Source organism: Chenopodium album, chromosome 20 (genome assembly GCF_948465745.1).
Source record: "Chenopodium album chromosome 20, dcCheAlbu1.1, whole genome shotgun sequence".
Lineage (NCBI taxonomy): Eukaryota > Viridiplantae > Streptophyta > Magnoliopsida > Caryophyllales > Amaranthaceae > Chenopodium > Chenopodium album.
This window is the reverse complement of record NC_137853.1, coordinates 28,839,312-28,857,699: the sequence shown is the minus strand read 5'-3', so window position 1 is coordinate 28,857,699 and position 18,388 is coordinate 28,839,312. Positions and strand designations below refer to the sequence as shown.

At 33.6% G+C, this 18,388-nt stretch overlaps 2 protein-coding genes across 2 annotated transcripts in view; both read left to right on the top strand.

Annotated features, from left to right (window-relative positions):
• LOC145596986 (uncharacterized) overlaps positions 1–4,351 on the top strand; it is a 36,225-nt gene extending 31,874 nt beyond the window's left edge. The window contains exons 6-9 of the mRNA XM_081653175.1: positions 422–1,426; positions 3,208–3,647; positions 3,760–4,147; positions 4,346–4,351. Of these exons, the coding sequence (XP_081509301.1) occupies positions 422–1,426; positions 3,208–3,647; positions 3,760–4,147; positions 4,346–4,351 (1,839 nt within the window). The remainder of the gene's footprint in view (positions 1–421; positions 1,427–3,207; positions 3,648–3,759; positions 4,148–4,345) is intronic.
• A 7,251-nt stretch (positions 4,352–11,602) lies between these two features.
• Positions 11,603–17,737, top strand: LOC145596985 (cytochrome P450 94B3-like). The gene is made up of 2 exons (XM_081653174.1): positions 11,603–12,160; positions 16,718–17,737. Exons 1-2 carry the CDS (start codon positions 11,603–11,605, stop codon positions 17,735–17,737), a joined length of 1,578 nt encoding a protein of 525 aa, XP_081509300.1.
• Positions 17,738–18,388: the final 651 nt, after the last annotated feature.

The following is an 18,388-nucleotide window of genomic DNA, read 5'->3' as shown; positions in this document are numbered from 1 at the left end:
TCATTTTCTTTCCCTCATATATTATTTAAGGTACTTGTCAAACAATTCAAATAAAGTTTTAAGGTTTTTAATATTTTTAATATTACTCACCTTATCATTTTGGGAGAGGTTTTTTTTAATGAGATTTGAGTTATTTGAAATGTGTCATAGTCTGGATATTTGGTTAATTAGATTTGTTACAAACCCTATCTCCTTCCTTTCATCTTTTGTTGTTAAATCAACATTTCACGTATCCCTCACAAACCAAAAATTACATTGGATTAGTTTTATGATATTATTTACAAATTGATATTACCAATATTTTTGGCAATAACTTCTCAGATTTTTAATTTTTATCCATTATGTTGCATTAAATCCTTAACAAATACAATTATATTTGCTATCAATGCTAATTTTTTAACCTTCATTCGTTTACTTACAGGAAGTACTAAAAAGATTCACGTACGATTCAATATGTAAAGTCTCCCTAGGGATTGATCCAAACTGTCTAGACCTCTCAATTCCCAACCCGTCAATCGTTACCGCCTTTGAAAGCGCGGCCGAGATCTCGGCAAAGCGAGGTGCTAGCCCAGTCAATGTCATATGGAAGCTCAAGCGAATTCTTAACCTTGGATCCGAGCAGCAACTCAAGAAATCCATCAACATACTTCATAATCATGTTAGTGACATCATTTGTACTAAGAAAGAGTCACTTGCTAATAAACAAGAATTAGAAAATCACGACCTCCTCTCCCGCCTTCTCTTTGCCGGTTACGACGGCGATCTAGCTAGGGATATGGTGATCAGCTTTATTATGGCTGGTCGTGATACAACTGCGGCTGCAATGACATGGCTTTTTTGGCTTTTATCATCGGTGGACCCAACTGCTCGGGAGAGTATTAGGGCTGAATTGGCAAGTGGGATAAACTCGAGTTCAGGCGAACTAAGTTATGAGGTATTAAAGAAAGAATTAAGATATTTACATGCTTGCATATGTGAGGCAATGAGGTTGTATCCTCCGGTTGCATGGGACACAAAGCAAGCAATAAACAATGATGTTTTACCAGACGGCACTAAAGTGAGAAAAGGAGATCGTGTTACATACTTTCCTTATGGTATGGGGAGAATGGAGACAATCTGGGGGAAAGATTATACAAAGTTTAAGCCGGACCGTTGGTTTGAAAGTCAGTCTGATGACAAATCACTTTCTGACGATGAGAACGATAAAAGTAATCATGCCAGAAAGTTAAAGATGGTAAATCCTTATGAATTTCCGGTCTTTCAAGCTGGACCTAGGGTATGTCTTGGGAAAGAAATGGCACTTATTCAAATGAAGTATGTCATAGCCTCTATCATAAGTCGTTTTAATTTTGAGTCGGTTAATTATGAACCTCCAATATTTGTGCCCCTTTTAACTTCCCAAATGGTTGGGGGCTTGAAAGTGAGGGTGAAGGAAATATAAATTAAGTAATTTAGGGAGTTATCGGATTATGCACAAACCCATTATTGTAATTTTTATTTGTTTTCTTTTTTTTAGATCAACCCATCATGCATCGTCATATCATAGGGCATATCGAATGCCATGCATATTCCCTATATTTGCCCCATATTTTTTAGTCCGTCCATTTTAATTTGTTCATGCTTTGTAGCACCCCAAATTTCCCAACGTTATAATTTGTTCATGCCCGTAGATAAGGGTGTGCAAGAAGTGCTAATGAACAGGGCCTCCAATTTATTGGGGCCCCAAAACTGAGAAAGCCCAACGTTTTTATTAAAGGAAAATAAAAACCCTTTTCTTGGTAATTTCTCTGTCTTCCGGCCATTAAATGAGTAAATGGTAACCATCTTTAAACAATTTAATTGTTATTGGAACTCCCCAATTTCAATAAATTCTTCTACCTTTTCAATAAGCATTTAAATCTTCTCTCTTACTTCGAAAAATAATGGTTACATTCATTTTTTTTTCCCCAATTTTGCTTATCATAATCAATTGCTTATCTTAATCTAAGAGCAAGTTTAGCCCCGACATCATCATCTTGAGTCTTAAGACTTATGTTTAAGACTTTTCTCATTTTTCTTCTTAAATCTCAAGCAAGTCTCATATTGTGTCCTGAAATTTCAAGACTCACCTTAAGACTTGAGATGAGTTTTGAGATTGGGATCCACCTCAATTATATTTTTTATTATCCTTTTTTTTTTACACTTTTCTACATATAATATGTCATATATTTGAGTCTTAGGCTAAAGTGATAAATTTGGACAAGCTTTAGTGAGTCTTAACAAGAATTTGTTGACATCATTTTCAATGGGGACCACCAAAAATGACATCACATTCAAGTCTTAAGACTTGGGGCTAAACTTGCTCAATATTAGATTCAGATATGGTAATTTGATAACGTTATAATTATATTTTGTCACTGGGGGTTTTGATTAGTGTTGATTGGGTCACCATTATCATGAGCTCTATGAATTTTGGAAATATTAGGGCTTGTTTGGCATCGTTTTTTGTTTGTAGTTTTTTTTTTTTTTTTTTTTTTTGAAAACCAAAAACCAAAAACTAGAAACAAGAAAAAAGTGTTTCCACTTTTCTGTTGTCAGTTTTCAAAATTATCATGATTTTAATAAGTTTAACTAATTTTAATTCATTATATGACATATATTATATGATTTTAAAAAACAAAAAACCAAAAAACAGAAAACCACAGTAATGCCAAACGGAGGCTTAGTGGTAGGTTTTGTGATATTTTGATTTGAATTAAATTAAAATTATTTTCTCCATGGTACTCCGTAACTATTTTTTAACACATGGTACTCCATAACTTAATGACAATAATCTATACTTAGATGTTGCTTTAAATATATTTTTCTTTAAAATTTCTGAATAATTTTGTTATAGTGTTTGAATTTTTTTTTCCCCCTAACATTTGGCCAATTGGGGTTGTTTTGTTTTTAAATTATACGAAGTACTTTGTAAAAAGTACTAGATACTACCTTATTAGTTGTTACTATAGAATATTTTATATCTCATACTTCATAACTAATATTAATCGAAATAGTATAATGTTTTGCTGACAAGTGGTACCATTCGAGCCTAGACTATAGGTCTTATTGTCTTTTAACTTTGAGAGTTGAGACTAGGTCATATTACTCATGTACTTGTATAGTATCATAAGTATAGAATCATAAATAAAAGTACTCGTTCAATGTGTTTCAACAGTTTCTTACCAGGTTCTAGTAAATGGTAACCCTCTCCGGGCTTTTCAGCCTCGCAAGGCAGAACGAGACTCTCATTTTAAAGGAATACGCATTTCTCGTGGAGCTCCTGCAATTTCTCACCTGTTTTTCGCCGACAATTCCTTATTATTCTTGCATATTACTCCTGAGGCCTGTGAGAATCTTACGGCCCTGTTATCAAAATTATGTTCTTTGTCTGGTCAGGTGATTAATCTTCAGAAATCTTTTGTGAAGTTTAGCCCCAACACTCCGACAGACTATCGTGATTTCCTTGCTCAAAGTTTGAGGCTTCAGCATAAGCCTACCTTGGGTTCATATTTAGGCTTACCGGCGGAGTTAAACCGTAGTATAGTTTCTGATTTTGGTTTCCTCATTGACAAGGTGGTTAAGCGTTTGACAAGTTTTGCCTCCTTGGGTCTTTCCTCTGCTACGAAGTTGGTTATCATAAACTCGGTTTTGGTTGCCTCGTTCAATCATGTTCTCTCGGTGTTTAAGATTCCTTCTTCGATTTGTTCCAAAGTGGATAATCTTTTGGCCCACCTCTAGTGGAAGTTGGATTCTCAGTCTCGAGGGCTTACGTTCCAAAACTCTTCTACATCTTCCTAAAGGGCTGGGAGGTCTTGGCATTCGACGTCTTGGCTCTTTTAAATCTGTTCTTCTGGCTCGTCAATGTTGGCGTATTCATCATCACCCTCAGCTTCTTGTTTCCAGGCTCCTATTAGCAAAGTATCCTTCTCTTCTTTCTTTTCAGACGAGGGCAATTCCTGGGTCTTCTTGGGGTTATCGGGGGTTGTTGCAAGGATTGTCAGTGTTGTTTGATGGTATAGCTTGGAAGGTTGGTTCTGGCTCTCAGGTTTGCATTCTTGAGGACTCTTGGGTTCCTGGGGAACCTCTCTCTTTCCATGACGATAGTGAGACGCCTCTTCCGTCTCATGTATGTTTCTTTTATCATTAATCCGCGTTCTTACGCGTGGGACTCGACTTTGGTTCATCAGCTTTTTTATTCTTCCACAACTAGTCGTATTTTGGCTATGGAACGTCTTAGTAGGCCGATGAATGATTTTGTATACTTGAAATTCTCGAGGAATGGCAATTTCACTACCAAGTTTGCCTATGCTATGCTCCTTTGCAGGCTTGATCACTCGGGTGGAGTAACTTCCTTCCCCTCTTTATGGTGGAAGTTGTTTTGGAGTTTGCCACTTTTACCAAAGTTGCAGTGTTTTTGTTGGAAATTTCTCCACAACGCCTTGCCTCTCAATGGGGTTCTACAAGAAAGAGGGATTCTAGCGAATCCAACCTCTTTCCTATGCCTTGGTAATCAGGAGACGATCGATCATTTGTTTCCTGATTGCCCTTTTGTTTCCACTCTTTGGACGACTGCTCCAAATTTTCAGTCGCTTGATGTACGTTGAGGCCATTCACTGATTGGTTTGTAGACCAGGTTTTATCTTTGCGACAAACTAAGTCTTGGGAGCTTTAAAAGAATTTGGTTTCTTTTTTATGGGCCATCTGGATCGCTCGTAATCATAAGGTGTTCTGACAAGCTGTGCTTTCTCCTGCTCTTGTTCTTCACATTATGCAGGACTGGGTCTCTCGAAGCCTCGCGGTTCATGATTTTAAAGCTTCAGCTCTCTTGTCCAGTGCAGATCTCTGTCCTAGATCTAGATCCTCCTTTTCGTCCTGCTGTCTCCAAGGTCCTTCTAGGTCTACATATGATATTTGCCTGGTGTTTGATAAAGCTTTTACAGCTCATGATAGCTCTGTAATAGCTGGTTGGATTTTTTCACTACCCAGGTTCGGATATGGTATATGGTGGTGGTTTTAGATCTTTCCTCTCTTCCTCTGCTCTACACTCAGAATTACAGGCTTGTCTCTAGGCTTTCAAGGCTGTTGATCGTCGTGGTTTCAGGCGCTTGTTGATCTACACTAACTGCTCGACTTTATTTTCTTTTCTTCAAGATAAAGGAGGTCGAGATATTTCTTGCATCTGGGTTGATTTAGGACATTAATTAGGGATGTCATTCTTAGGTTCTCAGCTTGTGAACTTCGGAAGGTTCCTCGTCAGTGGGTGGCTCCGGCTCATTGGTTGACTATTCAGGCTCACCGTCGTCGTTTTTTGTTCTGGTCCTTTAGTTGTTTTAGTTTTTGTCAGTAGTTCTTTTATAGTTCGTCTTGTTACAAATAAAAGTACTCGTATAAAATATGTAACTAGAGGGCCTATTTTGTAATACGCACAGGGCTCGCAAAAAGTTTAAGTCGGCCATGCGTGTTATGGTAACATGTTCAACAGGTTTCAAGTTTTTTTTCCTATTTAAATTCAACACTTTCTAAATGTTGTAAGATTAATGTATAATCCAAAGGTTGTATTATTAAAAAAGAACGGGCCAAAGATTGCATTATTATTTACAATTTTTCCAAAATTTAATCAATTAAACTAGTTATCATCCATGGTCAAACTTGAGACACAAATAGTGTTTGATCTACTGTATATCTAGATATTTGCTTTAATTTAGGATTTTTTTGTAAATAACAACCCCAAAATGTACCCTGTATCAAATTAACCACCCGTTTTTTTCCGAAATTAAAAAATATCACCCATTAAAGCCATAACCAGTAGATATCACCAACCTTCTCTAATTCCGACTAGTTTTCCGACTTAGGGTACATATGTCACCACGTGATTGGTCAAAATAAAAAATTAAATTAAAAAAAAAATTCCCTGGCCCAAATTGGCAGCCCCTCCCCTATTTCCTACCACCCCACCGATCAAACACCGATACCTCTGCTCATTCAAAGGTTGCATTCTTCAAAAAAAAAGTTATAATTTAATTTACTTATTTTAAGGGTTTAAATTGTTGGTTTATCGAGATCAATTTTTCAGGGGAAGGGAAGCGATTGCTGAAAACGGGGATGGGGAAGGAAGGGGGTGTCGGAATCGGAAACGGGGAAGGGGAAGGGGTGTTGGAGGTGGTAGATCTGCCGCCTACTGGAGGTGGAAAGGGTGGGTTTGGGTTTTTTTTTTATAATTAATTACAAGTTTTTTGCCCGAGCAAAGCTAAAGCTCGGATATTCAAAAGAAAAAAATATACTCCCTCCGTTTCTTATTTCTTGCAACAAAGGGGGGGTTGCACGGTTCCCAAGTCAAAAGTTTTTAAGCATAATTATTAAAAAGTAAGGGCATGTAAATAACGTAATTTTAAGGAGAGAGGGTGAATAATTAATTAAACAATTAAAAGTTCAGCACCACCACTGATGAACGCACACCCCACCAGAACCACCAGCAACGAAAGGCTACCACCTGGAACCAGCAACGAAACAACCCAGAAACCACCCGAAACCACCTAACACCACCCGAAATCACCCAACGAAACCACTTCTACCTGAAACCACCCAGATCTAGAACCCACGCCACCCACAACCACCACCCAGACCAACCACACCAAACCCACGAAACCACCAAAATCCCTCCTCCACCCCTGCGAAACCACCAACACCACTAACACTACTAGATCTAGACCCACCGACTAACCAACACCACCAACACCATCGAAAACGACCAGCTCAAGACCCACGCCACCAACCCCACGACCCTCCTCCACCCCTGCGAAACCACAAACCACAAAAACCACCGAACCACAAAAACCCATCGACAACCCACCAGAACCACCCACGACACCACCAGAATCACCGACGACCTACCAGAACCACCCACGACCTACCAAAATCACCCACGACACCACCTGCAAAATCATCAATGAACCACCAAACTCACCAATAATCAGATCTGAAACCCACTATAAGGGTGGTTTGGAATTTGATTATGAAAGGTGAAGATGATGAAATGATAGATGGAGGAGAGAGAAAGATAATGGGTTTGATTATTTGGGTGTGATTTCATAGATAATTAATTTAGATTAAGGTTATAATGGATTGTTATTATGTGTAGCATTATGTGTTAAAAAAATTTTAAGTAAGGGTATATGGGTCATTTTGATAGAAAAAAGTTTCAATAAGGAAAAAAATAAGTTTGTTGCAAGAAATGTAAACCACCCCATAATGGCAAATGTTGCAAGAAATAAGAAATGGAGGAAGTATATTTTTTATATATTGTGCGAAGTATCTTTTTTTTTTTTTTTTTGAATAGAAGTATCTATTTATATTCTTTCAAAAAAAAAAGTATCTATTTATATTACCAAATTAATATAGATTAAATACATTAATGTAGAGTACTTATCTCTGATTTTAGTTTGCTGACATTTTATGAATTTGAAATTGTGTAAAAATCCTTTTTCTAAGTAGATTATGAACAACACATAGATTCAAGGGAATATATATAATACATTTTATAGATTGTTATTATTGTTCTATTTTTTAGGCTATTTACTAGGTTGTATATTCTCTTTTTATTTATTTATTATTATTAGCTATCTTATTTTGAAAAAATAAAGATATTTGGCGGGAAATTTTTAATGTGAGCGCGACACGTGTACTTTGGGGATAATGCAGGTGATTACTTTAGTATATAAGTATTGATGATGATTTTATATTTTGTGGGCCCCTAAGTCGGAAAACTGCCCGGACTAGGTCAGAAAACTAATCATAATAGGAGAAGGGTGGTGATATCCAGTATATCTAATGGTTTTGACATTAATGAGGGGTTTTTTTACTACACTTTTTTTAATTTTGTAAAAAATGAATGATTAGTTCAATACATGATACATTTTGAGGTGGTTATTTAAAAATTAAAAAATAAAAAAATAAAAATAAAATAAAAAATCTTTAATTTTAATATGGAAAACCACGTGAGAGAATACCAGTTTGCGGCTCAGCAAAAGTGCCGAACTCCCGCAGTTATATGAGTACTGTCTCTTTCTAGTCATGTTTAAAGAAGTCAACCATTAATGAACAGTGTGGTCCATTTTATTGACCTCGTGTTGTATACAAATAACAAATGTTTTAAAAGTTACTTCAATATCCGCTTTTTTTTTTCTTTTTTTTTTTTAATTTTTTTTTTTTTTTTTAGTTATATACATGGATCCTTCCCTACCTTATAAAAAACACAAGATTACTTTTATGATTAGTGTGATGTTAATTATGCCATTTAAAATGTGTATTACTGTATTTACATATATTCACTCATTAATATGTACAAGTTTTTTTAAATAAACAGTGTTTGAACAATTATACTCTCTTAAATATTAATGTACTTATTTCTCTCGTAATTGTTAGTTGTGTTGGACTTTTTTTTTTTGTAACAAATTGTGTTGGACATTTATACCCCTAAACATTTACCAATTTTCTCTTATTAATTCTGCCAACAACTAAATTTGTGATTTTAAGGCCAAATAAAAAGAGTATCTGAATAAGATACCTATGATGCGCACATCGCGAGCGTTAGCCGCTCTAAGTGTAAAAAAACGTAAAATGAGAGCTAAGTAGTATATACCTTATGCATTGAAATATGAAGTTTTTAATTTGTCCACAATAAGAAACAAAGAAAGAATATGTTTGACTTTTTTTTTTTTTTTTTTTTTTTTTTTTACTATAATAACCATATGTTAATTTGACTAGTTTTATCATATGCGGTCATAACACTATAATCTTTAGTATTGGCACATAGGTCATATGATAGGATGATATTATTGTAAATAATGGGAAATTGAGGGTGGAAAATATAATGGCAAAAAGTATCACTACATACATAATAATACACAAAAAGTATTATTAGACAACTTATATTTTAATGGTACATTATACATGCATAGTAGTACACAAAAATGTACCATTGTACCATTAAGAGACAAAAAATATATCACCGAACCCCACGTCGTTCTCCTATGTGCATGCCAAATACATAAACCCTATGCCCCTAGATACACTCTAAGAATCCTAACAGTTAACACTATTATACATTAGCAAACATTCTACTTAATCAAAACATTACAATTTCGGAGTATTTTGAAACAATAGAAGGAACCGAAAAATCATATTACATAAAAAATTATCTAATTATAATAATGATGATAAAAATCGTCAATCAAGTTTAACTATGTCAAAAAGTAATCTACTACGAAAAAATCATATCTAACCCGAAGTAACTCAGTAGATATTGATTTGCATGGACACAACAATTTAACATTTACCATGATCCAAACCAAAGTAGTGACTCGGATTAAATCAGATTGATAACCTGAATTGACTCCGTACTTTATCATTCTTTTATTTCATTATTGCCATAATTGGATTGATTGGTGGCATGTGAAACAACGATAACATGCATCAACTTTCCAATGAGCAATTCTGACTTGGATCAAAAATAAAATAGCCGGAATCCAGTGTTATGTCGGCACCGGAAATCATTGATGTCATCTATCGCACCCAACTCTCAAAATTCGTGTTGTTGAGCTCACCCAAGCGTTTGTGTTGTTCTAGCCAATTTTGCCTATAATTAATCAAAGTTGTTATTTAATTCGTAACTAGTATTTAGGCTCGGACAATATCATCAATCATATTACATGAAATTAACCGCTATTGTACATCAATTTTAATAATTTAGGACTCCATTTCGTTATAAATTGTTATTCAAATCATATATTCACTACATGTCTACATATGAGTAGTTTATTTTCCAAAGAGAATTTAAAGTATGACATAACTTAAATTGGTTGTAGAAATTGGTAAGGTATATGTAGTGTTTCGTGAGAATTGAAGGTTATATATTTGAATCTTGTATGAGTAGCTTTTTAAATTAATTATAAGTTAATAGAATGTCACATTGTCACGTGACACTTAGGCTTCATTTAAAATGCCTCGTAATGTTTGTTTATACTTACTACTAGCTTTTAAATAGTTTGGTAGCTTCTAATATCAAGACAGTCTTCCAAACAATGTGTTCTCCTTCAAGTTGCATTACAATCTACATAATTATTGTTAAGAAATGAAATTATTGGTTTAAACTACGTTATATATGCTACAAACCTATGGATCCAAGCAAGCAGTATAGTACTCGTAGTTTATATAAAAGTACAAGATAAATAAGTAATATAATTTACGTAGAACAAATGTACAATATTGTCAAATTTATCATATATTCGTACTCCGTATTAATTATCATATGAAACCGAGGTGATAACAAAGATAAAATGAGATAGCCATGTACTGAAGCGATGATTAGTTACTAGTTAGTGCGCCACCATTTATAATTTACAAAAAATTTTATATTTGACACCACCTCAGTTGAGGTGGCCTAGAATACAAGGAAATTAAATGTGGAACGTTGTTATTTTTTGGAATGTAAGTCAAATACTCAAATGGGTTCTTTTTCATTATTATTTAATAATCTGAACTTTGGAATCGTTCACTTTCTTTAGTCATAAGCGGTCACTAACTTGTTACAACAGGTTACTTGGAACATGTGATAAAAAAAAAAATTAAAAATTAAAACCCGAGGGCTACCTCCCTTCTTCCACCACCGTCGACCACCCCACTCCCCATAACCACCACCAAAACCCTACCCCTTCCTTAGCCTCCTCCACCATCGCCAGCCACCCATCTATTTCCCCAGCTTCGAAACCCCCCTCCCTTCCCAAATCTCGAAACCATCCCCTCCCTATACAACCCCCTCTCCTTCCCTAGCCCAAAACCACTGCCCCACTTCTCTCTCCCCCTCTCACATATTTCTAATGTTTTGATGCATGGGGAGAGGAGTAGTTGCATTGCTGGTAATTATGTAATGAAGGTGAGGAACGGGAGGAGGGAGGGGGGAGGTGGGTTCGTTGACGGTTTAAGGGAAGGGGAAGGGGGTGTAGTGGTTGGGAGGAGGCGGTGGTTTGGGGGGGGGGGGGAGGAGGGTTTCATTGGAGTCAAATGGCCCCGGAAGAAGGAAAAAAAAAAAGAGAATTACTTATTAAACCATTAATATTGTTATCTTTCATTGCATACTTGTTAAAATTATAATGATTAATTATTTAATAAATTATTTATTGAGACGAATCAAATAAGACCTCACATAACTATATTATTTGTATCTTATTGAAAATAAATTACAAAGTAGAAGATTTTATTACTTTACAAACAATGTCAAGAATCAAATCGTAACCAATAAAAAGAAACAGTGGAAGTTATTAGTTGATGATTGATATAAGCCGGTAGAAGATATTTTGTGATTTAAAATCACACCTCTTTGGGTATAGCTAGCTAGTAGTCCCTAGTATTACCAAAGATTGGGAATTTGATGTCCTTCGAGTTCTCAACTACCAATCAAACAAACTCACCTTTATTTCTTCTTTTTTACCCTATAAATAACCATTCATTTCTCTACCTCCGACATATCTTCATCTCTCTTATACTCTTTGAAATTGACAACTACCAAAACTCCCATTAAATTAAAATGTCTTTCAACCCTTTTCATCTCTTCATTTTCTTCACTCTTTTCCTCTTCATTTTCTCAATTTTACACAAATTTAAACCAACATTATTCTCAACAAAACATTCTAATAAAACTACCAAATCACAATCACATGGTCCTCCTTCTTACCCTATCATTGGTTGCCTTATTTCCTTCTACAAAAACCGGAAGAGGCTCTTAGACTGGTACACCGACCTACTCTCCATGTCGCCGACTCAAACAATTGTAGTGAGCCGGCTTGGAGCACGTAAGGTGATCGTAACAGCTAACCCTGAAAACGTCGAATACATTCTTAAAACAAACTTCCCTAACTTTCCTAAGGGTAAACCCTTTGCTGAAATTTTAGGTGATCTTCTAGGTAATGGTATATTTAACGTTGATGGCGAGTTATGGGCGAATCAAAGAAAGTTGGCAAGCCACGAGTTTACGACTAAATCGTTACGAGAATTTGTTGTTAAAATTTTGGAAGAAGAAGTTGAAGGTCGACTCATTCCTTTGCTTCAACTTGCTGCTAATGAAAATAAAATCATTGATTTACAGGTAATTAAGTTTTAATTATTTGTTAATTAAACATGTTAATTACTTATATATAAGCTACTTGGTACTTGTTCACTGTTTTATACTAATAAAGTAATAAGTTAGTTCTGCCATAATATAATAGTACTGAATTTGAGATCTTTATACGTCATGTTCATGTATAATTGATTCTTTTCTTTATTAAAAATATGTTAGATCATTTAGAAAATTGTGAATCTAGACAAATAATATACGGAGTATAAAATTAATCATATTATAAAGTGTAGAAGGTAAGATTTTTATGACTTGAAAGATTTACTTTTCTAGATCAAACTTTGTCTTAAGATCAGATGGTGATTTTATTTATTATTGGTTGTTCGTTTGAAATTAAAACACAAATAAATAAGCAAAAATAAATTAATTTTACTTAAGTATTTTAGACACGTGATTGTATATACGAAGTAATAAAGTTTGTGACATAAAATTTCAGTCCATGATCCTAGAGTCACATCTCATTATACACACTTATGGGTAACTTCCCCTTATCCCCTTGTTTTATCTCCCCAACTCCTTGAATATGCCCTTAAAGTGAATAAAATATTATTCTTATGTGTTTTATCCTCTCTACCAACGATTTTCGACATAAAATTAATTATGATATACGTAGAACATCACTTGTACTTTTAATGTTGGACATAAATATTGGTAGGATCATCTGAATTAGTCACTAGTATAAGTTATAAAACAGAGTGTATTCCACCTATCCACTTCACCTTTTATGTTTTAAATGAAATTATGATTAAAATATGTAACAAATTGGTAGGAAAATTGAAGATTAGTTGTAGATATGAATCCATTGTAAATGGGTATATATATAATGATTAAATTAAGACCGAATTTGAAGATATGTGAGAATTGATGTAGTTAACTAGTAGAATAAAACACGAGAATGGATAAAAGTTTCAAAAAGGCACTAGTTTTGGCTTGAACCAGTGCCTTTAATGTTGAAAGGCACCCATTTAGAACATATGCCTTCAAATTAGTCGCCTTAATTACAGACTATATACAGAACGAACCGGAGTAATTTAGCTTTTTTCAACTAGTGAAAATTTCTGACATAAAATTAACTATGATACACATAGAACATCACTTGTACTTTTAAATGTTGGACATAAAATACTAGTGGCATCACCCGAATCAGTCACTAGTATAAGTTATAAAACAGAATGTATTCCACCTATCCACTTCACCTTTTAAGTTTTAAATAAAGTCATGGTTAAAATATGTAACAAATCATCGGTAGGAAATTTGGAGATTAGTTGTAGACATTAAATCGATTTTGATGATATATGAGAATTGATATGGTTAACTAGTAGAATAAAACATGAGAATGGTTAAAAGCTTCACCAAGGCACTAGTTTTGGCTTGAACCGGTGCCTTTAATGTTGAAAGGCACCAATTCAGAACCGATGCCTTTTAAAAAGCTAAATGACATCGGTTCAAATTAGTTGATTTAATCAAGAACTATAAAACCGGAGTAATTTAGCTTTTTCCAAGTAGTGATAGTACAAGAAAAAATGTGGTTCAATGAAAAAAAACCTACAATTCTTAATTGCTTTGTAAGAATAATAGTCATTTCCCCGTCAAAAAAAGAATAATAGTCATTTAAGCAAAAGACCCTAAATTTTTTAAAAAAAAAAACATGAATCTCAATTTCATAACGCAATATTTTATGTTGTGAGAAAATAAAACTTGTACTCCATAAGTGTATGTGTATACTTTTTGCTTATTGAAAGTCCAACCACTAGATCACGATACAATATAATAATCCAATCTTCTATACGTGATAATTTTTAAATAATGCTTTATCTTCCCTTAGTTTCAGAGAAATTGCCATTTTGGTAATCCATTGACTACTTCTAAACTTAATTATGTCAACAATAGCATGCATCTAGATGAATATTAAACGAGCGCGTTTCAACGATCTACATTAATTTTTGATTAATTAGATCGTGAAGCATTAAACAATACTAATTTATATTGTATATTTATTGTCTTCAACAAAAAAAATGTATTCCCTCCGTCCCTAAATTACATTCCTCCTTTCTATTTTTGGTATTCCAAAATTACATTTCTCCTTTCTATTTTTGGTAAGTTTTTTTTAGTAAATCAACTCTTTTTTTTGTTTTATATTTAATGTTTTCTCACTCATCCTTACCTAATCTCACTCATAATCCTTGTGCCAAATTACAATGAATATGATTGGTTAAAAATTTTCAATTAGGAGCATGTGATTGGTCCTTTTTTTGCAAAGGATTGATGACATGTCATGAGTAATAACTAATCTATATTTGTACTTCCCATAACATTATCTAATCATTGTTATTTGTCTTACTCATTTCTCCTTAATTCCCGTGTAAATTTCCAAAGAGGAATGTAATTTAGGGACGCAGGGAGTATATTTATTCTATTGTTAGGCCTCGTTCGCTTTATCTTATTTTTGCTGAACTGAAATTTTTTTTACTGAATTGAAATTTTTGCTGAACTGAAATTATTTTTGCTGAACTAAAATTAATTTTATTGAACTGATATTAATTTTACTAAACTGAAATTATTTTGCTGAAGTGAAATTTTTTTTACTGATTGTCTATATTTCTTCTTTATAGCCACTGAATTTTACAGAATTGAAATTGTTTTTACTGAACTGAACTTATTTTCACTAAATTGAAGAATTTTTACTGAATTGAAATTATTTTTACTTGTAAAGTGAATATTAGACTATAGTATAGGGATTTAAGAGGGGGGGTTGTTTGAATTTTATAGTCAAATGTTTACCCTTTTTTTTCATTTTTTTTTAGGAAGTCAAATGTTTACTTTGGTTGGACAAAAGTGGTCAATGTCATACAGTAATAATTGAATAATATTTTTCATCCAAATTCTTAAGCATTGCGTAATTATATTTTAAGCATTGCATAAATTATATTCTTAATTTAATTTACGAGTGATACAAAAAAAATGCTATTGTATAGTAAATTGGAATATGCAACAGATTTTTTAAATCTGTTTTGTTCAACTTATTTTTTATAGGAAAAAAATAGTTCTTATAATAAAAAAAAAAATAAAAATCCTAAGAAAAATGAGAGTGAGGGATAGCTCAAGTGCTAAGAGCTCCTTTACAATTAAAATAAGATATGATAAGTTTAGAGAAATACAAATAAATTCAAATAAAGATAAATAAGTTCATTCTAAAAGATAAAAGAAATTCAGACATACATGTTGTAAAAAAATAAAGGGAGGTTAGATAAATGAAAAATTAGATAAATATGACGTATTTTGAAAAAGAAATTGCATACATAATGTAGATTATTTATAAAATTAAGGTGATAGATAATTAAACGGTATAAAGAAATCAAAATTGATTCGAATTAGTGCAATCCACTATGTAACACTTAATGTTAGGTAGATTAACCATTAGACAAAAATTCTACTGTTCAAAGCTGCAGCAAATACCCAAAAAATCCACAGCATAAGTCATTTTTTCTACTAGTGAATCTCACAACATATACTCCATCAACATCAATGGAGAATAACATAAAATAAGAAAATATTTAGATATTCCATTACATAATAGCTAGGGAGAAACCGTAAGCAACGTTTCATATTTCAACTTTATTGTCAAATTAAGCTAAAAAAAATTTGTATCTCACCTATTGAGGAAAAAAAAAAAATTTCTCTCACAAATTCTATGTAGATCATCTTTTAACAATAATGGAAAGATGCATGTAGGCTTTTTTCTTTATTTATTTAATTTGGGCGTTGAAAGTGGTATTTGTAGCATGAGCTAATTTTTTGTTTTATTGTGAAGAGCTATACGACAAGTTCCGAAAAAAAAAAACCAAAAAAAACAGCTTTTTTTATTAAGTCATACTATTCACTAACTAGCATGAAGTGACAAATTGTAACTAGGATATGTTTAGCAATGTCTGAAAATTAGGTGAAATTGATCAATCAATTGTCATTGATAAGGCTGGATTGAAATACTAGCTTTAGCTAGATATATAAGTCAATACCTTATTTTGAGATGGGAATTAAATTATCACCTGGCCTTAGAGTTATTATTATCAACCTTTTTTTTTTTATTTAAGGTACTTGTATTGCCAAACAATCCTACTCCGTAATAATTTAAGGTATCTTTAATTTTCAGTGCTAACTCACCTTATCATTTTAAATATTTAAAGGAGACGTGTTATCATATATAGCTTAGATATTTTGTTATTTGATTTATTGTGGACCTCATCTCTTTCCTTCCATCTTTTGTTGTTACCTAACTTGTTAAATCAATTTTTCCCTTAATATTTGATCACGAATTAAAAATAAAGAATTTACTCACCTTTAAATATCTACGATGTATGATTTAGATTAATTTGATGATACATTTTTCATATTAACATTACCAATATCTCTAACCCTGTCTTCAAAAAAAAAAATTTTGTTTTTATTCATATCCTATACGTTAATTGAATTAAAATTTCAACAAATGCACTTACAGTTATTAACTTTTTAACCTTCTTTTACGTACAGGAAATACTAAAACGATTCACGTATGATTCAATATGTAAAGTCTCCTTAGGGATTGATCCAAATTGTCTAGACCTCTCAGTTCCCATCCCGCCTGTCATTAGCGCCTTCGAGAGCGCAGCTGAGATCTCGGCTAAGCGAGCTGCTAGTCCAATCTATGTCATATGGAAGCTCAAGCGAGCTCTTAACCTTGGCTCTGAGATGCAACTCAAGCAATCCATCAACAAACTTCATAATCTTGTTAGTGACATCATTTGTACTAAGCAAGAGTCAGTTGCTAATTCAAAAGAGACAAATAATCATGACCTTCTCTCTCGATTTCTCTCCGCCGGTTACGATGGCGATCTAGCTAGAGATATGGTGATCAGTTTTATTTTGGCTGGTCGCGATACAACAGCGGCTGCAATGACATGGCTTTTTTGGCTTTTATCATCGGTGAATCCCGCTGCTCGAGAGAGTATTAGAACTGAACTGGCAACCGGGAGCGATTCGAGTTCGAAGCCATTAGGGTATGAGGTATTAAAGAGAGAAATGAGATATTTGCACGCTTGCATATGTGAGGCAATGAGGTTATATCCTCCAGTTCCATGGGACTCAAAGCATGCCCTAAACAACGACGTATTACCAGATGGGACTAGGGTGAGAAAAGGAGATCGTGTTACATACTTTCCTTACGGTATGGGAAGAATGGAGGCTATTTGGGGGGAAGATTGTTTAAAGTTTGAGCCAAAACGCTGGTTCGAAAGCCAAACTGCTGACAAATCACTTTCAGCCGAAGAGAACAATATAAATAATCATACAAGAAAGTTAAAGATGGTAAATCCGTACGAATTTCCGATCTTTCAAGCCGGACCTCGGGTATGTCTTGGGAAAGAAATGGCATTTATTCAAATGAAGTATGTTCTGGCCTCTATCATAAGTCGTTTCAATTTTGAGCCGGTTAATTATGAACCTCCAATATTTGTGCCCCTTTTAACTGCCCATATGGCTGGGGGCTTAAAAGTGAGGGTGAAGGAAATATGAATTAGGTAATGTGGGGACTTGTTAGATGATCCCATTCCCATTATTGTATTTATTTAAAATTAAAAAAAAAATTGACAAAATGGTGGGGAAAAGGCAAAAAAGGAAATCAATCATAGTCATTTTATGGGCATGTCGAACGTCATAAGAAATTTTTGCATGTGGGTATTATGAGTTGTCTTGCATAGTGGAGGAGTATTTTACAAAGGTAGGGCATTGACTTGGATACAAACAATTTTAGGTTTCTTTTTCCAAGTCAACTCTATGTTTAGATCTATGGCGTTTTCTCCCAAAGAAGATTTTTCATAGGGGGTTTTCATTGCCTAATTTGGCTTTTGTATTTCTGTTTAAGTTTGTACTACAAAAATAAAATGCAGTCATGTTTCATAAATTGCTTCTCCGATTGGTTTTGGCTTTTTCATATGGTCAAATAATCAAAATTTATGTTTGTTTAGCGGCATTTAGTTGCAAAAAACTGGCTTTTAAGCCAAAATGTAAAAAGTAGTAGGACTAATTGCTTTTGTAGAGTAACTTTTAATAATCATTATCTATACACAAGCAAAGCATATATGATCAAATTAGTTAATTGTAATACGAGTATTACAAAAATAAGAAATGATGAAATTATTTGAAAGCAGATGAACCATAAGTGTT